The 26,872-nt window shown below is 48.1% G+C and overlaps 1 protein-coding gene across 8 annotated transcripts in view; it reads left to right on the top strand.

The window, feature by feature from the left end:
• The window catches only part of SPTAN1 (spectrin, alpha, non-erythrocytic 1), a 59,334-nt gene that overhangs the window by 16,107 nt on the left and 16,355 nt on the right, over nt 1-26,872 (top strand). For 2 of the 8 annotated variants that reach the window (XM_005881394.2, XM_014529308.1), the window contains 29 exons: nt 1,316-1,453; nt 2,101-2,211; nt 2,783-2,860; nt 2,992-3,147; nt 3,375-3,579; nt 4,305-4,486; nt 4,839-5,082; nt 5,277-5,399; nt 6,502-6,719; nt 7,797-7,889; nt 8,224-8,358; nt 9,534-9,682; nt 10,711-10,770; nt 11,846-12,044; nt 13,644-13,748; nt 14,260-14,283; nt 15,022-15,057; nt 17,731-17,778; nt 18,535-18,626; nt 18,899-19,043; nt 19,148-19,329; nt 21,762-21,861; nt 22,025-22,222; nt 22,322-22,468; nt 23,813-23,916; nt 24,021-24,183; nt 24,537-24,551; nt 26,116-26,247; nt 26,452-26,589. In XM_005881394.2, coding sequence (XP_005881456.2) covers nt 1,316-1,453; nt 2,101-2,211; nt 2,783-2,860; nt 2,992-3,147; nt 3,375-3,579; nt 4,305-4,486; nt 4,839-5,082; nt 5,277-5,399; nt 6,502-6,719; nt 7,797-7,889; nt 8,224-8,358; nt 9,534-9,682; nt 10,711-10,770; nt 11,846-12,044; nt 13,644-13,748; nt 14,260-14,283; nt 15,022-15,057; nt 17,731-17,778; nt 18,535-18,626; nt 18,899-19,043; nt 19,148-19,329; nt 21,762-21,861; nt 22,025-22,222; nt 22,322-22,468; nt 23,813-23,916; nt 24,021-24,183; nt 24,537-24,551; nt 26,116-26,247; nt 26,452-26,589 — 3,720 coding nt within the window. The remainder of the gene's footprint in view (nt 1-1,315; nt 1,454-2,100; nt 2,212-2,782; nt 2,861-2,991; nt 3,148-3,374; nt 3,580-4,304; nt 4,487-4,838; nt 5,083-5,276; nt 5,400-6,501; nt 6,720-7,796; nt 7,890-8,223; nt 8,359-9,533; nt 9,683-10,710; nt 10,771-11,845; nt 12,045-13,643; nt 13,749-14,259; nt 14,284-15,021; nt 15,058-17,730; nt 17,779-18,534; nt 18,627-18,898; nt 19,044-19,147; nt 19,330-21,761; nt 21,862-22,024; nt 22,223-22,321; nt 22,469-23,812; nt 23,917-24,020; nt 24,184-24,536; nt 24,552-26,115; nt 26,248-26,451; nt 26,590-26,872) is intronic. The other 6 variants (XM_005881395.2, XM_014529309.1, XM_014529312.1 and 3 more) reach the window with 4 other exon arrangements.

Genomic DNA, 26,872 nt, shown 5'->3' with positions numbered 1-26,872 from the left:
CTCCCGCACATCTCCCACCGGGGATGTGCCCGCAACCAAGGTACATGCCCTTGACCGGAATCGAACCTGGGACCTTTCAGTCCACAGGCCGACGCTCTATCCACTGAGCCAAACCGGTTTTGGCTAAAGGAGACTTTTTAGAAACTTGAGTCCGCATTAGTAGATAGAGCCAAGGGGGACACATTTTTATCAAATCAATGGGTATATTTAATTCAAAGTGTCTTTGAGTATAGAGTTGTCTGAGGAACATTACATAATGGTAATTTTAAAATAATTATGTAGAGACTAAGAAGAGAGATTTCAAAAACACACTTTATTGTCATTCACTTTGGAGCCTAAAAATTATGCCTAGGGCACTCATGATTTATTTAACATATTTTATGGAGTCCCTACTCAATTGACATTTCTCAACTGAGAGTCCCTACTCCAGCGGTTCTCAACCTGTGGGTCGCGACCCCTTTGGTGGTCGAACGACCCTTTCACAGGGGTTGCCTAAGACCATCCTGCATATCAGATATTTACATTACGAGTCATAACAGTAGCAACATTACAGTTATGAAGTAGCAACAAAAATAATTTTATGGTTGGGTCACAACATGAGGAACTGTATTTAAAGGGCCAGAAGGTTGAGAACCACTGCCCTCCATTTATACTGCCTCACTTTAATTTTTTGAATTTTTAAAAGCGTTTGAGTCAAACTGATAACATATGTCAGGGAGCAAGATCTCAAATGCTCCTCCTGCCTCACTTTTATTTTATTTTTATTTTTTAATATATTTTATTGATTTTTTTACAGAGAGAAAGGGAGAGGGATAGAGAGTTAGAAACATCGATGAGAAACATCGATCAGCTGCCTCCTGCACACCCCCTACTGGGGATGTGCCCAAAACCAAGGTACATGCCCTTGACCGGAATCGAACCTGGGACCCTTGGATCCCCAGGCCGACGCTCTATCCACTGAGCCAAACCGATTAAGGCCCTCCTGCCTCAATTTTAGATAGATGCTCTTTTTCTTCTGCCTGGGAGTTTCCATAGCATTTTTACTAAAAATCATTTGTGACAATGTGGCAGTAAGTTAATTGTAGACTAATTAGAACAGGACCATTCCTCTTATGTTCAGCATAACATACAAGCTGCTCAGGGTTCATGTGATTTATTGTGACTTGCCTGGCACACACACTGGATGTGATTCTCCTCTTCTGAGTGGAGGGCGTCAGGACTGACTTGTCTCCCCATCCCTGCCGCCCCCCCCTCCCAATCTCCCCTTCCATCCCCTTCCACCCACCCCTCATCCCCTGTGTGCTCCTCCTTCCAGCTGGCCATTCTCTCTGAGGAGCGAACAGCCCTGCTGGAGCTGTGGGAGCTGCGCAGGCAGCAGTATGAGCAGTGCATGGACCTGCAGCTCTTCTACCGCGACACCGAGCAGGTGGACAACTGGATGAGCAAGCAAGAGGTAACATGTTAGCAGAGGAGACCTGGCCACCTGAGTGAGCAGGGAAGTCTTCGTTTTCTGTTTGTCTACTTCTCAGATAGTCAGCTTTTTTTTTTTAATGGTTAAAATGTTAATAGCATATTGTCATTACAGATTACTGTGGCCAGGACCTGTGCTAAATGCTTTCTGTGGATGATTGTTATTTTTTCCTCATCCCTGCCCCTCCTCAGACCATTAGCTTGTTTCTGTAGGAAATCATTACCATTTCAGTTAGAATTTATTGAAGGGGGGCACTGAGCCAGCTTCTGTCACCTCAGGCCCTCAGAAAGGCCCCGGTTTTTCAGATGAGTGTGATGGTATGAAATTGTTTTTTATTAAGGGGGAGGTTTCCCTTTAGAACTTAACATTATGCGTAATCTAAATCTAATAGAAGCAAGAAAAGCTTTTTTTTAAAAAATAAGTGTTCATAGAATGTGGGACAAGGATTTCATGCTGTCATTGGATCAATCTGGAAGGGCTCTGGGCTTCCCGGAACAGATCCCAGAAGTTTACTAGCCCAAGAATCGCTTTCCTTCCTTTTGTGTTTTGGCCAGAGTATCCTTTGCTTTCCAGCCTTAAGAGACGGAAGGAACAGGGCGCTGTTCTGAACACCTTGTTTGCTGTTGCAGGCTTTCCTGCTGAACGAGGACCTGGGGGATTCCTTGGACAGCGTGGAAGCACTTCTCAAGAAGCATGAGGACTTTGAGAAATCCCTTAGTGCCCAGGAGGAAAAGATCACAGTAAGACCCCTTCTTGTCCTCGGTGCCTTCAATAGCCCTTGGAATAAGCCTGAAGGCCCCTGTTTGTCTGAAAGGCTCTGAACAGGTTGGATGAGGGATGTGAGCGAAAGACACGCCTGTGGGTGCCGAAAATCTCAGGGCGATGATGATACACCATCAGAGGGAGACTGCACAACGTGATCGAATGAAAGCTTTTTCCTGACATGAGCCTCCAGGTTGAGATTTACCTTTTACTAAAAGCAGTTAAGAACTAATACAAGGGGGAAAAGGTCAGAATGTCTTTACCTTTAGCAGCAGATTGTAGAAGTAGGAATTGGAAGGCTGTTAACTTCTATCTGATGCAGGTAAGATCACGCTGCAGCTGAGTCTCCAGCCTTGCAGGGAGCCAGCGTTGCATTGTTACATCTGAGTAACAACATCAGGCACCAGCTCAGGAGTTCGGGGGTGAATGTTGTCTGTGAAAACCTTGACCTGAAGTGTTCTGTGCCCTGTTCAGCGGTTACTCTTCTCTGGAGGCCAAGCTATGGAATAGCCCCTTTACCAGTGAAGAACTCTTCTCCTTCCTTCCTAGGCACTAGATGAATTTGCAACCAAGCTAATTCAGAACAACCACTATGCCATGGAAGACGTGGCTACTCGCCGAGATGCTGTAAGTTCCTGGGTTCTTTATGCGCCATCCTTTCCCTGCACGGATGTCTCTCTAGACATGTGTGTAGCCTCTCGAGCTGGGTATCTCTGGGGCGGTAAGAACTGGAGGTTCACAAGATCCTTTTCTTCCAGCTGTTGAGCCGCCGCAATGCCCTTCATGAGAGAGCCATGTATCGCCGGGCCCAGCTGGCCGATTCCTTCCACTTGCAGCAGTTTTTCCGTGATTCCGATGAGCTCAAGAGCTGGGTCAACGAGAAGATGAAAACTGCCACAGATGAAGCTTATAAAGTAATGTACTGTTAGCATTGCCATGTAGCACTTGGTTTGTGAGCTGAATTGAACACAGATTTACAAATAAATTGTAGTTAAAGGAAAGAGGGAATTCTAAAACCAGCCCACACTATTTAATGTAAGCTGACCATTTTATACATCCTCTTGCAGAGATGAGTATGAAGCTAATGCAAGGTAATATACTCACGTTCAAGATAGAACCCGCTTCTTTCTTTTATTGGCAGGACCCATCCAACCTACAAGGAAAAGTCCAGAAGCATCAGGCTTTTGAGGCTGAACTCTCAGCAAACCAGAGCCGCATTGATGCCCTGGAGAAAGCAGGGCAGAAACTGATTGACGTCAACCACTATGCCAAGGAGGAAGTGGCGGCTCGAATGAATGAGGTCATCAGTTTGTGGAAGAAACTGCTGGAGGCCACTGAACTGAAAGGTACAAGGATTCACTAGGTTGTGGTAGGAATGTTTGGGGAGTTGATTATTCCTTCCTAGTTAAGTGTCTTAGGGACATACACCACCTAGGAAGGTGAGGTGGATGGCCCTGGGCGTTCGGGCTGTTTCCCTGTAGGAGTGACTGCCTTGGACTCGTGATGCCTTGCTGATTTGGTAAATGTGGTTAAGCATGCTGGTTGGTGGGGAGCCTGAGTGAGAAGGGGATGATTGGCCAACCAGCCATGACTGAATTGGGCCTCATCACTAAAGATCAAAGTTCACCTGTGAGCCAAAGGAATTAATACTTTTCAGTCCTAATAATGCTCAGGGGCTTCTGTCTCCTGAGGATTACGATGCTTTTAAGCGACTTCCAAGTCGGCATGTAGAGGTCGAGCAGAGGTTGCATTTGTTTCCTTCACCTTTGTGACAGGTGAGAGTCACTACAGTCCTGGTCAGGTCCCTCACTAAGATGCCATTGTCGTGAGCAATACAGGGGTGGGCAACAGTAGGTTATATTACCAGCCATCATTACCCAAAAGAGAAGTTACAAATAAGGATATGAAATACAGTCATAATAGTAATAATGATAGCAAGTACTAGAAATAATATAGTTGTTAATAGTTCATAGCACAAGAATAAACTTTTTCATACAACTGTAAGCCTACTTTTACCCACCCCTGTGTTGCTGGAAGGGTAATTAGAAAACCCACTTGCCCCTTTGACTAGGAATAAAGCTCCGTGAGGCTAACCAGCAGCAGCAGTTTAACCGCAACGTTGAGGACATTGAACTGTGGCTGTATGAAGTGGAAGGTCACTTGGCTTCCGACGATTACGGCAAAGACCTTACGAATGTCCAGAACCTGCAGAAGAAGCACGCCCTGCTGGAGGCTGATGTGGCCGCCCACCAGGTAGAGTGCGGGCGCTGCTGGGCCAGTGAACACAGAGTCGGTAGGCGTGAGGGATGCAGTAATTCAGGACCAGGCTGCTTTGGGGAGGGATGAAATGTATTGATTTTCTTAGGTAGCCCCCCACGTGCTGCATGTGCTCTGGCTCCAGTTCAGCCATCTCCCTCAGAGCTTTCTGGGAGCCCAAAATGAGGGAAACAGATGGCAGAAGGAACGCTCGTGGGGTGGGAAGGAAATGCGTTCCCTTTTCTTTGTATCGTTCAAACCACACCTGAAGTCATAAAGCCAGCCTGGTAATACATAAAGTTGCCCAGCTCTGGTCCAGGCTTTCAAGACTGCCCTTTGCCATTCCCAGGATCGGATTGATGGCATCACCATTCAGGCCCGCCAGTTCCAGGACGCTGGCCATTTTGATGCTGAAAACATCAAGAAGAAGCAGGAAGCCCTCGTGGCTCGCTATGAGGCCCTCAAGGAACCCATGATCGCCCGGAAGCAGAAGCTGGCAGATTCTCTGCGTTTGCAGCAGCTCTTCCGTGATGTGGAGGATGAGGAGACATGGATTCGAGAGAAAGAGCCCATTGCTGCGTCCACCAACAGAGGTCAGTCTGCCTCCATCAGATAGGAGTCAAGCTGAGAAAGGGCTCTACCCTTACGGCCCAAAGGGGACGCTGGTCAAAATGAGCAAGGTCAAGTTAAAGTACATTGGGACAGGGTGGAAGCCACAAGTGACAGTTAATGCTGACTTTCTTTTTGATGGCTTGCATGACGGGAGGGTGATTTCTTCTGCTTTTAGGCAAAGATTTGATTGGAGTCCAGAATCTGCTAAAGAAACACCAAGCCCTACAAGCAGAAATTGCTGGACATGAACCCCGCATCAAAGCAGTTACACAGAAGGGGAATGCCATGGTGGAGGAAGGTGAGTGGTTGTCACAGGGAAGCAGCTTTGCTTTTGTTCCCTTTTTTATTTTTTATTTTTATTTATTTATTTATTTTTTAATATATTTTATTGATTTTTTACAGAGAGGAAGGGAGAGAGAGAGAGAGTTAGAAACATCGATGAGAGAGAAACATCGATCAGCTGCTTCCTGCACATCTCCCCCTGGGGATGTGCTCGCAACCCAGGTACATGCCCTTGACCGGAATCGAACCCGGGACCCTTCAGTCCGCAGGCTGACGCTCTCTCCACTGAGCCAAACCGGTTTCGGCTGTTCCCTTTTTTAAAAAATATATAATTTTGTTGATTTCAGAGAGGAAGGGAGCAGGAGAGATAGAAACATTGATGAGAGATCCCCCTACTGGGGATTGGGCCCACAATCCAGGCATGTGCCCTTGACTGGAATTGAACCTGGGACCCTTCATTCCACAGGCTGACGCTCTATCCACTGAGCCAGACCAGCTAGGGCCTGCTTTTGTTCCTCTTATCCTCCCTCTCTGATGGTTCAGTGCATGGATTTGAGTCAGCCTGGGCTGTGGGGTTGAAGACCGTCTCCATCCTTTTCTAACTATTTGACCTTGACTAGACCTTAACCTCTCTGAGCCGGGGTCTCAGTGACTGAGAACTATGGGAATGCTGTTATTTGTTTATTTATTTTTTTTTAAAATATATTTTATTGATTTTTTACAGAGAGGAAGGGAGAGAGATAGAGAGCTAGAAACATCGATGAGAGAGAAACATCGATCAGCTGCCTCCCGCACATCTCCCACTGGGGATGTGCCCACAACCCAGGCACATGCCCTCGACCGGAATCGAACCCAGGACCCTTCAGTCCGCAGGCCGACGCTCTATTCACTGAGCCAAACCGGTTTCGGCGGAATGCTGTTATTTTTATTTCTTTATGAGGAGGCAAAAATGAGCAAACCTGTTAAAGGGTTGGAACCTGGGCTACTCATGAATTTGGAAATATGAAGAGGCCTGGCTCACCAACATGTAATGACAGAAAGTGAACACTCAGGCCTTTTTTGTCCTGCAGCATGTCAAATGCTTTTCCCTGTCCTTCCTCCCCCTGCCTCCCTCCCAGGCCATTTTGCTGCGGAGGACGTGAAGGCCAAGCTTAATGAATTGAACCAGAAGTGGGAGTCACTCAAATCCAAAGCTTCGCAGCGGCGGCAAGACCTGGAGGACTCGCTGCAAGCCCAGCAGTACTTTGCCGATGCCAATGAGGCCGAGTCCTGGATGCGGGAGAAGGAGCCCATTGTGGGCAGCACCGACTACGGGAAGGACGAGGACTCCGCTGAGGTGACCGGGTCGGGGAACATGGTGCTGCTGGGGATCCTGCCCCAGGGCTCGGGCTGGGAGGCTAGCGGGGAAAGTGACCAAGTTGGGAAGGTGCAGCGTCATGATTGATTGTGTTTCTAAGGCATCTGGGGTCTCTTTACTTTTTATGATGGGAATGCGGTCCTGCTGAAAAGAAAGAGGACACTACCTGTCACCTTCCTTCGTTGTTCACACTTTGCCGTTCTCGTGTCCTGTCGTCCCTCCACCATATGCATGTATACATTAACACAGTGCTTTGCTGGGCCTCTGTTTTTTGACTGAAACTCTTACATTTTATTCATAAAAGTCTAGGTGTAGTCCCTGAAGCTGTTTTCTTGCCAGTCATCACAAAAAACCAAAATGTGTCGAATATTGACATGAACAGTATTTGGTTCTCCCAAAAGATGGGAGAACTGAAAAGCTTAGAAAATGGTGGTCGCCAAAACCGGTTTGGCTCAGTGGATAGAGCGTCGGCCTGCGGACTGAAAGGTCCCAGGTTCGATTCCGGTCAAGGGCATGTACCTGGGTTGCGGGCACATCCCCAGTAGGAGATGTGCAGGAGGCAGCTGATTGATGTTTCTCTCTTTGATGTTTCTAACTCTCTATCTCTCTCCCTTCCTCTCTGTAAAAAAAAAAATCAATAAAATATATTTTAAAAAAAGAAAAGAAAAGAAAATGGTGGTGAAGAAAGCAGCACTGGCTGTGGCGAGGGGGGGCGGGCCGGGAATGCCCTCCAGGAGGGCGTGTCCCCAGCCAGCTGTCCGATTGGCAGTTTATTTCCTAAGATGGTGATGGGTTCAGTCGATACTGTTCTTTATGTCTCCTTATGCATTTCACATATTGCATAAGTAAATACGTAAAGGCAGAGTGAAAAAATACTGTTAGGTCACAGTTAATATTTCCTCCAAATTAAATGTTTATTAAAAAGGGAGAGAAAGTGTAGAGCAGGAAGCGATCCAGTCATCACTAAACAAGATTTCAGAGGGGATGGCTCATTGGGTGATGCCGTTGGAGGAGCCTCTGGCGCCTTCCACAGGGTTGGTGTGGTTTTGGTTTCAGGCTCTCCTGAAGAAACACGAAGCTTTGATGTCGGATCTCAGCGCCTACGGCAGCAGCATTCAGGCTCTGCGAGAGCAAGCGCAGTCGTGCCGGGTGAGTGTGGCTTCCCCTTCAGCGGTGACACGTTGCCAGGGGGAGGCCGGGGACAGGCAGGAACCAGCGTCTGCCAGCAGGAGTTACTGTCCTGGGCAACATTCTTGTGGCCTTACTCTAAGGCTTATGAGACAGAGGTTTGTAGATGGTTTAAAATGAGATTTTTAAAGACACCAGAGAGCTAAAGTTCCTGAATCGGATTTTATTGGTAGCATCCTAGAATGCTCATGAATGTGTATTTGGTGAATTTGGTACGGCTGTCGAAGTTGAACTCTGTCATGTGCTTCCATAACATGTCATAAACGTCCTTGATTTAACCGTGTTTGCTTTTTAGCAACAAGTGGCCCCCATGGACGATGAGACTGGGAAGGAGCTGGTGTTGGCTCTCTATGACTATCAGGAGAAGAGTCCTCGAGAGGTCACCATGAAGAAAGGCGATATCCTCACCTTGCTCAACAGCACCAACAAGGCAAGGCAGACTGGGGTTGCGTGTTGGTTTCCATCAGCAGCACCAGTGTTGCTCAGGTTGGGTGTCTTTGGGTTACTGTGTCTTTGTAAAATGAGGCTGGTTTAGAATTTGGAGTTTCCTAGTCAGTCTGCTTTAATATAGGTTTCTCTTACCTGTGTTGTGCATCATCATGAAGGTAATCAGTCTGTCTTCTTAGATACCCACAGGCAGTACAGTGACTCACAGCTGCACACTCCACACTCTTTCTTTGGAGGCAGAGTTTGCTGTATACAACTGCAGATCTATACCTTGTACCTGTTGGTTCTTAATCTCAGCTGTATGGCTAGAGTGGGTAGTCGCAGACAGCCATGACGTCACCCCTTAGGCTCTGTCTTCTCACAGCTCCATGCTGCCTGGCTCCGTAGCCTTTCTTCCTAGACATTCTATCTGACAGTGGCTTTGAAGTGAGGTGCATGATACTCCACATGTTATCTGACGCTCCCAAAGGCTGTCACCTCTCATTGTGGTCAGTGTGGACAAATGTCCCCAGCTGTTGCTAAGAACCTCCTTATTCCCACACCCCAGTTTTCCCTAGTCAAGAATATGAGAAAACCCAGGATTCTTATCTTTCTGTTGACGCTAATTTAAACCTAAACCAACACCTTGGTCCCACCCTGGTTTCCTCAGGAGAAGCATTATCCAATAGGACTTTCTATGGTGGTGGAAATCTTCTAAGTGCTGGCTCTCCAGTAGTTACTACCACATGTGACTATTAAGCATTTCAAGTGTGACCAGTGCAACTGAAGTTTTTTATTTTATTCTAATTTATTGAAATTTACATAGCCACATGTGGCTCCCGGCTGTAGCGTGGGACAGCACAGTTCTGGGCTCTAAGTCGAGGGAAGAATGGCCTTCATGTTGGGTGTCATTGCTACTTAACTCATGACCTTCTCCATGCTCGACAGGTCACGAGGGGACCAAAGTTTCAGTCTTTTTGCCAAGTGATTTTGACACTATCAGGAGATCCTCTTAATGTGATTAGAGTTCTCCTTTGTGTGTGCATGTGAGCGAGCGTGCACACACACACACACACACACACACACACAAACGTACGCGCGCGCACACACAGGCCTCCTTGGTTTCTCCCTTCCTCAGGGAAGGAATTTGCTGTCACTGCTCTCCCTCTCTTTCCTTAGGACTGGTGGAAAGTGGAAGTGAACGATCGCCAGGGTTTTGTGCCAGCCGCGTACGTGAAGAAATTGGACCCCGCCCAGTCGGCCTCCCGGGAGAACCTGCTGGAGGAGCAAGGCAGCATCGCGCTGCGGCAGGAGCAGATTGACAATCAGTAAGGACGACACAGTCAATCGCAGAGGTCCTGGTGTCACTCGGGGCCCAATCGTAGCACCCAGGGGCCCAGGGCTAGGCAGCGTGCTGCGGCTTCCGGGCCAGTGTTCTGGTGCCCGTGAAACTCGGGGACATGCTCCTCCCCCTTACCCCACGTCGCTTTTTACCCAAGAACCCTGTTCGAGCCGCAGATCCCTGACTGACGCCTTTATTTTCCGTTGTTTCTTTCTTCCCCGCATTGTGAGCTGCTTTTACGAAACAGCATTTTTCTGAGCATTAAGATCTGAACCGTTGTCCTCCAGTTCAGGAGCTCCTTTCTCACATTGCACGTTCAGATGTTCTGCAGCTCGGCCCCGTTAAAAGGCTGTTAAAGAGCTGCTCTCTCTGCTGTGGCTTATGTTCTGAGAGTGGGATTTACTTAGTGTTGGCTCTGTCCATTTTCCCAGAGCTGAGCCCCAGGTGACCTGTGCCCCTCCTGTGTGACATACCTAACTCCGCTAAGGATGTCAACAGCTTTGGACATTTGGCAGAGACCCAGGAAATATGTTGGCACTAGAGTGTAGAATAATAGAGCTTTTCTGACCCTGATGGTCCCTGAAAAGATCAGTTATTTGTACACTTACAGATGCTCTGTTATGGTTAAGACAAGAGTGGGCCTATATCAAATATGAGAGCAGAAAAGTGGACCAAACAGATGACTAAAGTTGCATACTTAGCTCTCAGTAAAATCTGATCCCCCGGCCTTCCTCTGAAGTCGCTGGTGTTTCAGCACAGGAAAGCTGACTGCCGTCGCATGGCTGCCTTTCCAGGAAAGTGACGGCGAACTAACTCTGATTGAATCTCCCTGCTATTTCTAATTTACGTGATTTTACTCATGGCCTGGCCTGTTTCCAAGAGCTTTTCAATGACTCCCTAATTTTCCCCACTTGGTGCATCCACCATCCAGGCACCAGTCGGAGCTGCCGCTTCTCACCCCTGGGGGTGAGCCCCACTAATCTGTGCATGCTTTTGCTGTGCCCCTCTGTGCAGGACACGCATAACTAAGGAGGCCGGCAGTGTATCCCTGCGTATGAAACAGGTGGAAGAACTGTGAGTAGGCGAAGCCTTGCTGAGCGCCTGTGTCCATGGCTATGCCTGCCCATCCCCTGCCGCTTCTTGTGAGGGCATTTGTTCATACAGAAAGACCAGGTGGAGGGCGGGACCGTGTCCGTGCCTCCGCTTCCGCTTGCACAGGTAGAGGTGTCGGTGAAGCTGTCAGTTGATGGCCGCTTAGCTCTTTGGTGGCTTCCTTGTGCAGTTGTATGTTCAGAGTGTTGTTGGGTCCCCCTCCTGTTGGCTTCTGTGGTGGGCCAGCAGCAGGCCTGACAGCCGGTCCTCTAGTGATCCTTGGTAGCAAGAAGGAAATGTTGTGCCTCTTGTTAAAGTGTTCTGGTTCTTGGTAACTCGTTGCTTTTTTATTTCATTTTAGGAAGCTTAAATTTGAGAATGAGCCTAATTTTTGTCATTTTTTGTCATCAAAGATAATAGGAATTTAGCCTTTTGTATATTAGTTCCCAAGAGCTAGAATATTCTTGGGTTCATCTTAAGAAATCTTTCAACTAATCAGATGGTACAGATACTCTGTACTCTACCTGATTTTCCTTCTGAAGTTGCCAAAACTTCCTGAGAAGTAAATATATCATCTTAGAAATGTCCTTTTTCAGAGGTGCTAACATTCTGTATGAGGCTATTTAAAGCCCATCTCCTTGGGGGCTGCTCAGAGTGTTGATTATAAGAGGGAACAACTCTGTACATTCTACCCAGCAAACTCATCTCATCTCTCAGCTGTAGTTGCATGAACCCTGTGTCACTGTGCTGAACGCTGGGTTTCCCTCATTTGTGGTTATGATGTTGTCAGTGCAAAGTTGGCCTGGGGATGAGTGTGTCTGGCTGTTCTGGCCACCAGGGGTGAACAGAACATGGATGCTTATCCCGGAGGCTGTCGGGTCCTTAGGCTCTTCATCTGCGCCTGACACTTCATCATCAGGGCAGCCTCATTCCAAACTCATGGCCTTGGATCACGTCTTGGAGACGCCTGGTGGTTTCCTTGATGTTAGGGACATAGCCTCTGTAAGACGCTAACTGCCTTCCTTGCCCCTCTTGTCACCCTCTTGAATGACATCAGATACCGTTCTCTGCTGGAACTGGGTGAGAAGCGCAAAGGCATGCTGGAGAAGAGTTGCAAGAAGTTTATGTTGTTCCGTGAAGCGAACGAGCTGCAGCAGTGGATCAATGAGAAGGAAGCGGCCCTGACCAGCGAGGAGGTTGCCGCAGACTTGGAGCAGGTGGAGGTGCTGCAGAAGAAGTTCGATGACTTCCAGAAGGTACGGGAGGTCTTGCCGATGGGCCAAAAATTGTTTAAAGACTTGGTGCTCTTGATTTTTTTTTTACTGCAGGTTATTAGAATGAAAATAACATGTTATGTCCTACCATCTGTGTAGCTATTTTTAAATGCCTTTAACCCAAACTTTTCTTGAATCTGTTTAGTTCCAAGGACATACAATGCAATTTTCTCTACATGTTGGTTTAGAACTTTTCTAAACCTAAAATATAAAATGTATAAAAGTGGGTTTTTTGTTTTGTTTTTATTGATTTCAGAGAGGAAGGGAGAGGGAGAGAGAGATAGAAACGTCAATGATGAGAGAGAATCATTGATTGGCTGCCTCCTGCACACCCTCTAGGGACTGAGCCCACAGCCCGTGTATGTGCCCTTGACCGGAATTGAACCAGGAGCCTTCAGTCTGCAGGCTGACACTCTATCCACTGAGCCAAACCAGCTAGGACTGTTTTTGTTTTATATTTTTATTGATTTTAGAGAGGAAAAGAGAGAGAGAGAAACATCAGTGATGAGAGAATCATTGATTGGCTGCCTCCTGCATGCCCCCTACTCGGGATCGAGCCTGCAACCCAGGCATGTGCCCTTGACCAGAACTGAACCTGGGACCCTTCAGTCCACAGGCTGACACTCCATCCAGTGAGCCAAACCAGCTAGGGCCTGTTTTTTAATTGGGGTAAAATTCACATAAGTAAACTGTTTTACTTATTTTTATTTACTTTTTAATTTTTTTAATCTTTATTGTTGTAAGTATTACATATGTCTCCCTTTTTCCCCCCTCATTGACCTCTTCTAGCCCCCCAGGCCGTAAACCATTTTAAAGTGTACAATTTAGAAGCACTTGGTAAATTCACCGTGTTGTACCACCATCACCTCTATCTAGCTCCAAAACATCTGTATCGCTTCAAAAGGAAACCATGTACCCATTAAGTAGTTACTCTCCATCACTTCCCTGTCCATGGCAACCCACAGATCTGCTTTTTTGTCTTTGGATTTATATATTCTGGACATTTCATATAAATGGAATCATATGTTATGTGACTTTTTGTGACTGACTGCTTTCACGGAGCGTAATGTTTTCAGGGCTCATCCTTACAGCAATATCAGTACGTCACTGCTTTTTATGGCTGAGTAATATTCCATTGTACCCACATGCCACATTTTGTTTATTCATTCTTCAATTTAAAAGTATTCTTACAATCCATCAGAATAGCTGCGGGGGGGCGGGGGGGACGGCGGGTCTCTCTTAGTGGCTGGCATTAAGATTTCATCACATTTTTAAAACATTGTGTCCTCTCTCCCAAAGAGGTTTAAAAAAATTTCCATCCGATCAGAATAATGGTTGGTTAACTACAGTTTATTAAATTGGAAACACACTATTTCCAATACCCGATTGTTTTTTACTTCCATTCTAGTGACAATCAGGGTTTCCTGATTTATGTCACTATCGAGAAATAGAAAAACCTATTTGTAGAAAATCTATTAAACAGAAACTTACAGACGCAAAACTGTAGTTCCTGAATCTCTGTTGCCCTCCTTCTTTGAATTGCTCTAATGGGTCTTGGTTATTATGGCTTTTGCTTTAAAGGATCTAAAGGCCAACGAGTCACGACTGAAGGACATTAACAAGGTGGCTGAAGACCTGGAGTCTGAAGGTCTGATGGCCGAGGAGGTGCAGGCCGTGCAGCAGCAGGTGGGTGTGTGGGTCCTGCCCCGAGGGAGGCTCCAGGGACAGAAGAAAGCAACTCGGTTCTCCCCTGTTTTCACCGTCCAACAAGCAGTGTTTTATACAGAGTTGTGGCCAGGGTGCAGGTCAGGACCCTGTGTGACCCGAACCATTTTGTTTCACTTCGTGGCCAATATCTGTTACCTTCACCCCATAGGGGAAACACACCGTCCTCTCCTTATGCCCATTAAATATTGTGAAAGTTAAACAAAAAAACAAAAAAAAATATTGTGAAAGTTGTTCAAAGTTTTATGACCTTTAACTAATAATAAGCTCCTATATTCCTTTAATTAAAGGGTTTTACGAATAAACACTTGAGTTCTAGTAAATTTTAAGAAGTTCTTCTGGCCAGTTGCACTGTGTTTTTTTGTGGGGGTTTTTAATTCTCTCCTGTGTCTCCAGGTTTGACAGGAGCGAGTGTTACTGACTGAGAGGTGTGTGTTCCTCTGGTAACACTGGTTTCCCTTTTTCCTTGTAGGAGGTGTATGGCATGATGCCCAGGGTAAGTCCCAGGTGCTCCGTGTGGAAGTTGGACATGAGAAGGAATAGACCTGGGGAAGAATATAGAGTCAACAGCCTCTTAAAGATTTCTGCTTCTGACCCTCCAAGATGCCTTTTGTGTGTGAAAATCTGGAAAAGAAATAGCAGACATTGGTTTCCCCTTGCCATTCTCCAAAAGACCAAAAAGTTTTTATCTCTTTAGCTTTCTAAAAACGTTTTTTAAGTAGTTTTACGCTTATTACTCCCTTTTTGTAAAAAAAGTATGTTTTTATTAATTAATATTTTTAGAGGGAGGGGGAGAGAGAGGGAAACATCAATCTGTTGCCTCTCGTACATGCCCCAACTGGAGATCAAACACAAAACCTGGGTATGTGCCCTGACCAGGAATCGAACCGGCAGTTGTTCGGTGCACGGACAGCGCTCCAACCAGCTGAGCCACACTGTCCAGGGATTACTGTCCCTTAAAAAAAATCCTATGAAAGAATTGTTGGTTGTTTTCAGATTAAATTCCTGCATTTCTTCTCCTGCATTAAAAAACTAGAAGTTTTCTCTTCCATTCGTTTGCTTCCTTTTCCTCAAGTAGCTTTGTGGTTTGCTACCAGCCAATGATAAGCTCTAAGTCACAGAGGAAAAGCTGTTCTGGTTCATTTCTCTGTGGCCTCCCCACCATGAAAAAGCAAGTTGGCTGGTTTTGTGTCAGTTATGTGGCTGCCTAAACTCTTCCTTCTTCTTTGAACAGGATGATACTGATTCCAAGACAGCCTCCCCCTGGAAGGTAAGAACTCCTTTGCAAATAATCGTTTCCAAAGGTTTTGTGGGAACAAAAACATTTGATGTATTTTTCTGGTGGGCCTGTTTCTGAGTATTCAGGCTTGTCTTGAGCTTTTAGTCATTTCTGGACTGTTTGGACTGGTTTCCTTCTGATTCTGGCATTACTTTCTTTGAATATGTTCTCTCTTGCAATGTGATACTTTTTTAAAAAAATATATTTTATTGATTTTTTAAAATATATTTTATTGATTTTTTTACAGAGAGGAAGGGAGAGGGATAGAGAGTTAGAAGCATCAATGAGAGAGAAACATTGATCAGCTGCCTCCTGCACACCCCCCACTGGGGATGTGCCCGCAACCAAGGTACATGCCCTTGACCGGAATCGAACCTGGGACCCTTCAGTCCGAGATTTAGAAACATCGATGAGAGAGAAACATCGATCAGCTGCCTCCTGCACACTCCCCACTGGGGATGTGCCTGCAACCAAGGTACATGCCCTTGACCGGAATCGAACCTGGGACCCCTGACTCCGCAGGCTGACGCTTTATCCACTGAGCGCGAACCGGTTAGAGCGCAATGTGATACTTAATAGACATTTGTAAATTGTTCCCGTGCAAGTACTCACGATTTCAGTTAGATCAGTGGTTCTCAACCTTCTGGCCCTTTAAATACAGCTCCTCATGTTGTGACCCAACCATAAAATTATTTTCGTTGCTACTCCATAACTGTAATGTTGCTACTGTTATGAATCGTAATGTAAATATCTGATATGCAGGATGGTCTTAGGCGACCCCTGTGAAAGGGTCGTTCGACCGCCAAAGAGGTCTCGACCCACAGGTTGAGAACCGCTGAGTTAGATGGTATTGATTACCCATGGCGCTGCCAGGATGGACTTTGCAGAGGTGTACCACGTAGTTAGGCATGCTCCCACGGGTAGGGTTGCAGTGCAAGAGGGCATGACAGGAACCAGAAAGACTGAGGAGGAGGAGGAGAGGAAGCGCCTTCATCCTCTGCCTGCCTGCCCGCTTTCTCCTCCGAGCCCTGAGGGGAGATGGAAGGGGACATTATTTCTGACTTGTCCGGGTGGCGCTTGCCCGGGAGTGCAGGCTGGAGCTTTGTTATGTGAGTGTTTGCAGCTGTGATTATGGGGCCAGTGGCCTAGGTCCTAGACCCGGAGCGTCTTTCCTCCCCCAGCTCTGCAGCGATTCAGCACTTGGCTTATAGGCTGGCATTAGATAGAGCGGGTTTCTACTTGATGAAAGTGTGCCTTTCAGTGACGAGGGTGTGGGAGCCTCAAAGCAAAAGGCTTCCCAACACCAGTACCCCCCCTGCCCCGGGGGTGCTTCTCACCTGTCGCCGGAGGGGAGGGCTCGGTGAAGGGTGTGTTTCTCGGCCTTCCACCCTCTGGGCTCTGACTATCCTCTCATTAAATAGGTTCCAAACTGGGTGGGAGGCATTTTCCCTTTAATTCCACTTCCCTTTTTTATATCTTAAATTTTTTTTAAGTATGTTTTTATTTATTTTGGAGAGGAAGAGATAGAAATGTGGATGAGAGAGAAACATGGATCAGCTGCCTCCTACAGGCCCCCTACTGGGGATCCAGCCTGAAACCCTGGCATTTGCCCTGACCAGAAATTGAACCGGCGACCTCTTAGTGCATGGGCCGATGCTCAACCACTGATCACACTGGCTGGGCCAGTCTTAATTCTTACAGAGCAAAGTTTGATCAACGATGACATGAGTGGGCAACGACCTTATCAGTCTGACCTCCAGGTAGTTTTTCTGCTGACAAGTATTCTTTCAGAAATGTATTTCAGATGGCTTTGTGAATAGCAAAGCTCTTATTTCTGAAAGGGCCGGAGACAGTGGTGTCTGCCTTCTGAATCCTATGCACACCCACACTGGTTGAAAATGTCACCTGGGCGTATCGTAGGGGCATTTGAGATCCTGAGTCCCTGCATCCAAGCTTGTCCTTACCCCACCAGCCCCTCCCCCTTTTTTACTTCCTATAAGATTATGGGCATCACAGTGCAATGCCAAGGCAGTTTCTTTCGGATAAAACTAGGGATCTCAGAACTAGGGATCTCACCTAGGGATCTCTCTGTGAGATCCCAAGAGAAACATGGTTTTTAAGAAGTAGCTACGTTGACCGGAAGAAAGCTAATTCATTGGTTTACTTTTCCATCTCGTGAGGGCTGTTGCCCTTAAGTCAAGGGGACACTTAAAAAGAACTGCAACCCAGTAACCATAATTAGAAATTAAATTATTCATCTACTTGAATGTTAAAAACCGTCTCAGCTGCCAGCATTTGTTAAGTTGAATATGTTTTCTGGACTGTTCTCCTGTAGTGTGGGCAAGAAAAAGACACTCACTGGCCTTTAAACGGTTTTTCTCTCCAAACACTTGTTTTAATTGTAATTTTCACCGTTTTCTTTTCACTCTTCATCAAGAAAAATTAATCATTGAGTTGGTCTAATTGTGCACTTGGGTCTTTTCATGGCTTTCTTGTGGTTGATACCTTTAATTAATGCCTCTGCTCAGAATTTTGACAGATTCCTTTAAGATAATTTTGGTTGACAATTGGGAGCTAATGAATGGTACTTGAATCTCAGATTTCTGTCCCTTAATTGACAGACACTTGATTAGTTTTGCTCTTCTGCTTTCCTCCTCTACATAGTCTGCTCGCCTGATGGTTCACACCGTGGCCACCTTTAATTCCATCAAGGTAAGGAAGCACGGCTGCTCCCTGCCTCCCGCTCTCCTCTCCGCTTCCTTCTCCTCTCGCACGCAGCTCTTGTCCTAATTAATGCGTGAGCTGTAGCACGCGTCACTCTCCTTGCTCTGAGGGCGTCCTGGCAAATGTTAACTCTGCTTGTGCACCAAGGTTCACTTTTCCACCAAAAACTCGCCAGGTCTTACCAGAGTTAGCCTTCCCGTAGGATCCAGTAGGGCCTGGAGCTGCAAGGACGGCTGTGGCTGTCCCTCTGGCCTCCTCACAGCAGAGGTTGAGCCTCCCTTTCTGGACCCGAGGGTGGCTTGTCTCCGGCAGAGAAAGTCCGCAGCGCTGCCACGCTTCTCGGGTCTGGTGATGGGACAGCGGGCTCCTGTTCAGGAGCCGTGGACTCAGGTTTGTCCACTAGGCAGTCATGCATGAAGCACTTGCTATGTGTTGGGTACTGGCCTGGGAGCTGACAGTGAGGATGAGTCAGCAGCATCTCCTGCTGTTTCCAGGGTGATTCCAGATCAGGGATGGAGTGTTCACGCCGTCGGACATGGCTAGCTGTGGCAAGGTTGTGGCCGCCTGGATTTTGCTGTAGTTCTGTACAAATGTTTTCAACTGGGAAGGCTGGAGAGAGAACATTCTCTGTGCCCCAGCCTTTCCTTTCATGTGAAACCACCAGTTTTTTGGCCTTTTCCCCAGAGTCTGGGGAGGCCTGACAGAGAGGGGTTATCAAAGAGCTGACGCATCACTGTCCTGCAGGAGCTGAACGAGCGGTGGCGGTCCCTGCAGCAACTGGCCGAGGAGCGCAGCCAGCTCTTGGGCAGCGCGCATGAGGTGCAGAGGTTCCACAGGTGAGCAGCAGCGCAGGGCTGGGAGGGGACACTGCCACCGTCCCCACACCTGCTGACGCCTCAGAGTGACAGCTGGAGCCGGTTGGCATTTGTGCTCTGGCCCCTGGGCCTGTGTGTGACGGGGCGGGGGCTTGGTAAATCCTGCTGAGGGAGTGAGTGTATCTGCGCTTGGACTAGTGGTGGTCCCCCTGACAGCTGTGCCTGTGCCGGCTAAGAATAGTCAAGGCAGCTGTCTCGGCACTGACTAACGTGAACGTGTGTCTCGCCTGTAGAGATGCTGACGAAACTAAAGAATGGATTGAGGAGAAGAACCAGGCTCTAAACACAGACAATTATGGCCACGATCTGGCCAGCGTCCAAGCCCTGCAGCGCAAGCACGAGGGCTTTGAGAGGGACCTCGCGGCTCTCGGAGACAAGGTGGGAGCCGCAGAGTCCTCTTCTGCATTTGTGCCCGCGGCAGCTCTTAGGTTCCGTGGAGCAGAGCCCCTGAGCTCTTGCTTCCTCACACTCTCCTCCGCCAGGTAAACTCCCTTGGGGACACAGCCGAGCGCCTGATCCAGTCCCACCCTGAGTCCGCAGAGGACCTGCAGGAGAAGTGCACCGAGTTAAACCAGGCGTGGAGCAGCCTGGGGAAGCGTGCGGACCAGCGCAAGGCCAAGCTGGGCGACTCCCACGACCTGCAGCGCTTCCTGAGCGACTTCCGGTAAAGCACGCAGCATTCACTCAGCCCTGGGGCAGGGGGCCTCTCAGGGGTCATTTCCTTCAAACTACTGACTGCCAAAAAGGCAAAAATCACTCTCTTCTTCCGCCAAGTGTGTGCGCACAGAGGCACACACAGCTCCCCTCCCCTGCCAAGCGCTGTTTCTTCCTTAAACAGAGTTTTCACTTAATACGGATATGGCTTAGTCTTCTCCATTTTCCTTATTTAGAAACATTTCAAGTCTGCTGAGAAATGGAGAGAATTAACAGTGCACACCCAGGATACCCTTCACCTGTCCCAAACTTTTTGTGGCATTTGCGTTAGCTCTAAATCTGTGCTTTGGTTTCTCTGAACCACATGACAGTAGGTTGCAGGTGCCTGGTATTTACCTCCAGTCCTTCAGCGGGCAGCTCCCGGGAACAAGGTCTCCTCCCACCTGCCTGCGTTTGGATGGCCACTAAGAAACCCCGCACTAAGACAGCAGGATTTGGTTAGGCTCGTGTAGTTCCTTCCATTCATCTCAGATCTGCCTCACAGGCAGGGCTTTTTAAAAATATATATATATATTTTATTGATTTTTTACAGAAAGGAAGGGAAAGGGATAGAGAGTTAGAAACATTGATGAGGGAGAAACATCGACCAGCTGCCTCCTGCACACCCCCCACTGGGGATGTGCCCGCAACCAAGGTACATGCCCTTGACTGGAATCGAACCTGGGACCCTTGAATCCGCAGGCCGACGCTCTAGCCACTGAGCCAAACCGGTCAGGGCTTGCAGGGCTTATTTTTTGATGGAGGATCCAGTTGAGAGTTACTATCTGCATTTGGTAGGCTGGTCTCCGTCATCTAGAGCAGAACCCCTCTGCCCTCAGTCACTGACCTTTCTGAAAGCCCAGGGCAGTCGTCTTGTGGAATGTCCCATGATCTGGGACTTCAGTCTTTTTAAGGCTGCATAGCCTTCTACTTGTTTAGTAGTACCATTTAGGACAAGCGTTTCTTTTGTATGTCTTTGTGCTAACGGTGCTCTCCCACGCTCCTGTCTTGTGTGCGTTTGCCGGGGCATGTCCTCTGCTGGGAAGGGAGCAGGCCCGGGTGCTCTTCGCCTTCAGGGCCTCTGGTAGGAGGTCCCAGTTGTGTTTTGTTTTCTTTGAAGTAAAAGTCATGAAACGGTCACTTTAGTGTATTCACAGTGTCATGCAACCACCCACTCTCTAGTTTTGAAACTTCATCACCCTAGAACATGGGGAACATCCGGCCCGAGGGCCATATAAAGCCTGAGAAATCATTTGGTCTGGCCCTGCCAAGACATTAGGGGGTGAGTTAATTAAATGTTTGACCAAATATAGCAGGCTGGGTTTTTTTTTAGAGAGAGAGCATTTTTATTATTTTAAATGTATTTACTGATTTCAGAGAGGGAGAAAGAGAAACATCAATGATGAGAGGAAATCATTGATTGTCTGCCTCCTGCACGCCCCACACTGGGGATCTAGCCCACAACCCAAGCATGTGCCCTTGACCAGAATTGAACCCAGGACCCTTCAGTCTGCAGTCCTATGCTCTATCCACTGAGCCAGACCAGCTAGGGTTAGCAGGCTAATTTTTAAGTGGATAATTTTGTATGGCCCAAGACTGATGTTACAAACATCCAGTTGGCCCTTGGCAGAGAAAAGATTCCCCACCCCTGGCCTAGAAGAACACCCAGACCCCATAAGTAATCACTCCCCATTGAATCTGCCTCATGTTTCCATGGACTTGCCTTTCTGGGTGTGTGATGTAAAGGAAGCATATGACGTGTGGCCTTACACATGGATTTCTGTGCCCGTGTATGTGGACATCTGTGAGCAGCTGGATTAAATGCATGCATGGACCTAGGACTTTTAAGGCTCAATCCTAAAGAAGGCGTGGTCATTTGAGGCTGTAACCACAGCTCTTGTCTCTGTTAGAACCTATTACTCCGTAGGATGGAAAGGTTCTTAGTTATGAAGCTATTCATTTTTCCTCGAAGGAATTTTTTATTTTTAAAAAATATGTCAATAACTTGAACAAGCCGAAACCGGTTTGGCTCAGTGGATAGAGCGTCGGCCTGCAGACTGAAAGGTCCCAGGTTCGATTCCGGTCAAGGGCATGTACCTGGGTTGCGGGCACATCCCCAGTGGGAGATGTGCAGGAGGCAGCTGATCGATATTTCTAACTCTCTATCTCTCTCCCTTCCTCTCTGTAAAATATCAATAAAATATATTTAAAAAATAAAATAAAATAACTTGAACAAGAGGCTTTGGCATAACTTTGCTCAGAGATCTGGCCCCATTTGGTAGATTGACTGGATTCACCCCAAATAGCCTTCTGAGACAAGAGTTGCTAGTTCTCTCTTTCCTAGGCAGCAAGCCTGCTTGCCAAATAACGTAATGACTGCTCCTCTGTGGGTCTGATTTCCAGGGATCTCATGTCTTGGATCAATGGGATACGAGGGTTGGTGTCCTCAGACGAGCTAGCCAAGGATGTCACCGGAGCTGAAGCTTTGCTGGAACGACACCAGGTGGGTAGACCTGCCTGCTGAGGAGCAGAGACTTGGTTGCTCTGCTGGGCCGGGAAGACCTCAGCATCCCCTCTGCCCCTGTCACCCTTTGTTGTGAGCTGGTGGTTGACATTAGAGTGAGCGTCTTCTGCCGGTTACCTAATCCCTTCCCTCCTCTTGGCAGGAACACCGGACAGAAATTGATGCCAGGGCTGGCACTTTCCAGGCATTTGAGCAGTTTGGGCAGCAGCTGTTGGCCCATGGGCACTATGCCAGCCCAGAGATCAAGGAGAAACTAGATATTCTAGATCAGGAGCGTGCAGATCTGGAGAAGGCCTGGGCGCAGCGCAGGATGATGTTGGACCAGTGCCTGGAACTGCAGGTGAGTGCGCTGGACAGTAGCTTCCTGTGTGCCACAGGGGTTCAGGCCCGGTGTTTCCTTGCAAAGGCTCTGCCTTCTCACTGTCTCGCCCTTCTTTAGCTGTTTCATCGGGACTGTGAGCAAGCAGAGAACTGGATGGCCGCCCGGGAGGCCTTTTTGAATACAGAAGACAAAGGGGACTCACTGGACAGTGTGGAGGCCCTGATCAAAAAACATGAGGACTTTGACAAAGCCATTAATGTCCAGGTGAGGCCTTCGTACCTAAGAGTCTGAACTGGATTTTTCCCGATTGACATCTTTATTGTTTGGTTGGTTTTTATTCTTTTTTATCATTATTGATTTTAGGGAGGGAGGGAGAGAGCGGGGAAGAGAGAAACATCAATGTGAGAGAGCTACATTGATTCGGTATCAAACCTGAAACCTGGGTATTGTGTCCTGATTGGGAATTGAACCGTTGACCTTCTGGAATGACACTCCAACCACCTGAGCCACACCAAACAGGGCCCAATTGACATCTTTTTTTTTTTAATAGAGAGGGGGGGCGGGGAGAGAAACATCGATGGGAGAAACATCCATCGACTGCCTCCTGCACACCCCATACTGGAGATTGAGCCCCCAACCTGGGCATGTGCCCTGACCAGTAATCGAACTGGCAACTTCTTGGTGCATGGGACACTCAACCAACTGAGCCACACCGGCTGGGCCCAACTGACATCTTCGACGGCTTTTCCTCCTTTACTCTGTTAACAACTAGAATAAAAAGTAGTTATTGGTTTGATTAATTCAGCTGGAGAGCTCTGGCAGCTTCTTCAAATGACAGTGCTCAACACTGACTACATGAAGGAAGCAGCGTAGCCACCATTACATCTCCCAGGATCGCCTGTGCAGCCCAGGAGATGAGTTACACCAGTAGTTTTCTTAACTTTACACAGACATTCTGAGGTTTTGGTCATGGGGAAGCCACAGGGAAAAGGTTGAGAGAGGGAAGGAAATAAAGCTGTGGGGCCCTGGCCATTGTGTCTCGGTTGGAGCATCGACCATCCACCAAAGGGTCCTGAGTTTGATTCCCGATCGGGGCACGTGCCTAGGTTGCAGGTTCACTCCCCAGTTGGGGCCCATGTGGGGGCATCCAGCTGGTGTGTCTCACATCGGGGTCTCTCACACATACTCACTAGCGTCAATAAACATATCTGCAGGTGAGGATGGGGGGCGGGGTTAGGGTTAGGGTTAGGGAACACACTAACAAATCAGAAAGAGGTAAAATGCTTTGATTTATAAATCACTTTGTTGAAAATCTGACCACCTTTTCCACTTAAGCCTCGTTTTGTACGTGACATTTACTGGTGTCCTAGCCCCCTGCCCCACCCCAGTGTGACCTGGAATCTTGAGTTAAACTCTACTCTAGTAATGATTGAAATCAAGCTTTCTTCTGGCTTTTTACACTCCTCCTTCTAAAGTGTCAGTGTATTCTGATCCTGCACCAGCTAGTTCTTGGTCACCCAAAATAACCGCGCTCTGCGCGAGACCTGCAGTCCAGGGCGGGCAGAGCCGCCTCGCCCACCCTGACCTCACGCCTCCGCTTGCCCGCAGGAGGAGAAGATTGCCGCTCTGCAGTCCTTTGCTGACCAGCTCATCGCTGCCGGCCACTATGCCAAAGGCGACATTTCTAGCCGGCGCAATGAGGTTTTGGACAGGTGGGTGCCCCGTGGTGCTGACAGATCCCACCACACCTGTGGGAGAGCCCTGGCCAGTCCTGTTTGAGGGGTGCTCACATTGGGTCTCTGTTTCTCTTGCTCAGGTGGCGACGTCTTAAAGCCCAGATGATTGAAAAAAGGTCAAAGCTGGGAGAATCGCAAACCCTCCAGCAGTTCAGCCGGGACGTGGATGAGATCGAGGCTTGGATCAGCGAAAAATTACAGACCGCAAGCGATGAGTCCTACAAGGACCCCACGAACATCCAGGTGAGCTGGACCGGCTGGCTGTTGTCTCCAAAGTAGCCGAGGCCCTTGAGTAGGTTGTGTTAAATATGGCATCTGTGAGGGGGGGACGCCTGTGAAACAAGCTCCTGGTGCCCATGGGGAAGCCATTGAACATTGTCCTGATAAGTTGAGCTGGTGCGAAGTTGTCAACTGCTCCGTCTCTATTGAAATGGTCCTATCTGCTAAAAGTCTGTAGAGTCCCCTTCTGTTTGCTCTCCCCAAATGCTCAGCTTCCCAGGGGAAGTGTGACAGCAAAATGAGTTTTCTGTTTAATAGCTGATTTGTGTGTTCACATCAGTGTACTGAACTCTTGTTATTTCAATCTGTTTTTGTAGCTTTCCAAGCTGCTGGTAAGTTTTTTTGTCTCTGAAAATTTTAGTTAAATGAGCTCCAGTATTTGTGTTCTGTATAGATTCTTGTTATTGTGGTCACACGCAGTCTGCTGGTGTCTCTTCACCCATCCTTTCATTTCTAATCATCCATCACACTCCATTCAAGTGTCCCTGTGGGATGTGGCTTCTCTGTTGTCATTAGCCTGCGCCCCTTCATTCCCCGTCCCCTCTCCCAGTGTATCAGGGAGGCAAGTTCTGTGCAATGTTTGATTTGGGGGGCACTAGTTGACTGCTTTCTTGCCAGAGGGGCTTCTTTTAAAAAATGAAATAATCAGCTTTTCTGTGTAGACGTGGGCTCGTGGCCCTCAGTGGCCTAGGGCCGTGGGTCTAGTGGGGGGTGAGAGTTTTGTGCTGGTCACGGGAGAGGGACAGTGCGGGATCCTCAGAGAGGCAGACGATCTGCTCCCAACCCTAAGAGGAGCCAGCGGGAAGGGCTGAGCAAAAAGTGGGCATTACCCAAGGAATGGTGAAAGGGACGTTTCCATCCACATGGAGCTCGGAAATTGCATATGTGGATGGAAGAAATGAAGAAATAGAATAGATGGGATTCGAAACCAAAGAGCCATCAGAACAAGAAGAGGGAAATTGGGCTTGGTCAGGACTTGGGGTACTTGAGACCTTGTTGCTCTTGTTCCAAGGCACAGGCACCTGGGGACACGGCAGGGCCACTTGGTGTCAGTGCTGTGCTCAGCCAGCTAGGTGGCTCCATCCTTTGACAGTTGCTGCCCCTGAAATGAAACATTTGATGCAGAATTCTTCCCCACCTGTACTGCTTTTTTCTTTTAGTTCTTTTCCCCCCAAATAACATTCTCCATGAGACGCTGCGTTTCTCACCCAGAATTGTGCCACAGCTATGTCCTCGCACTTGTCTCTTGTGTTCCCGTGCCTCCTGGTCCTTTGTGGTTTAAAATAAAAACACTGTTAGGCCCCAGGATCAGGAGCCCATCCAGCATCAGGAGCCACCACTCCCAGCCCTCTCTTTTCTTAGCAAAGCGAAGTCCCTACCTGGACTCAAGCCTGGACTTTTACAATATCCAGGAGTTTTGATAACGACAGCTACCAAATGAGAAGCCAGCGAAGCCACAGTCTGCCACAGAGGGTCGGCCGGCCCTCCATATGCAGTGCTTGGTAGTGACGCTGCCGTAGATGATAGAGATCTGTATGTGTGTCATTGTCAGCGTTCTGTCCACTAAGGAGAACGTCGTGGATGGAAATTGACGTTCAAGTAGATTCAATACTTCAATTGGCCGTTGAGATCTTCAGCAAAATGTTAGAAAGTATATAATTCCAGGACTTCACTCCCAAATAGCCAGTCCTGTATTTAAGATCAACTCAGCTCACTGTTCTGAGCTGGTGCCCTTCCTTTCGCTGCCCCAGCCCCTAAAACAGCCTTCTCTCAAAATGTTGGCACTTTCCCCCAGGTCTTTAAGTTTGCTGCCACTCCCTCCCTTCTGAGAGCCCCTCCCCCCTGGGAAGATGTAAGTGAGGCCCAGGCTTTGAAAGGTGGTTTTGGTGTTTTTAGAGCAAGCACCAGAAGCACCAGGCCTTCGAAGCAGAGCTGCACGCCAATGCCGACCGGATCCGCGGCGTCATCGACACCGGCAACTCCCTGATTGAGCGCGGGGCCTGTGCCGGCAGCGAGGATGCTGTGAAGGTAGGGGCCCCAGCTCCACGCAGGCTCAGGGACAAGAGGGGCTGGTTTCAGCGCATCAGAAGGCTTTGGGCTGCATACGATGGGGACACGAGTGAGATTGGCTGCTCTGAGTGTCTCCCCTTCTCTCAAGTGTGTCAGGTCAGCTTTAGCAGAGCAGGTTCTTCGTGGATGTCACCATCTCTGAGGGCTCCTTCTCTTCCCCAGGCCCGTCTGGCTGCCTTAGCTGACCAGTGGCAGTTCCTGGTGCAGAAGTCAGCTGAAAAGAGCCAGAAACTGAAAGAAGCCAACAAACAGCAGAACTTTAACACCGGAATCAAGGACTTTGACTTCTGGCTCTCCGAGGTAATGCCGAGATGTCTAGTCATTTTGGATGTAGTTCAGTCAGCAAACGTAAAGCCATGGAAAGTCAGGGCTCTCCCCACTCCCCTTTTAGCAGAATCTTCACTATCAGATGAGAGCTGTGCAGGGCTGAGAAGTAGTGCGAAGGGATGCTTAGAGCAGAGTAAGCTTATTTTTGATGGGCCTTGGACTAGAGACCACTCTTCCATAGGGAGTGTAGTGAGCAGGAAGCCAGAGTTAGCAGTGTGCTCTGTAGGAGAGTTGGAGAATACAGAAAGCGTAACAA

The sequence above is a fragment of the Myotis brandtii genome, unplaced genomic scaffold (assembly GCF_000412655.1).
Source record: "Myotis brandtii unplaced genomic scaffold, ASM41265v1 scaffold68, whole genome shotgun sequence".
Taxonomy (NCBI): domain Eukaryota; kingdom Metazoa; phylum Chordata; class Mammalia; order Chiroptera; family Vespertilionidae; genus Myotis; species Myotis brandtii.
Note: the sequence above shows the minus strand (reverse complement) of the source record. Positions and strands in the feature narration are given on the sequence as shown.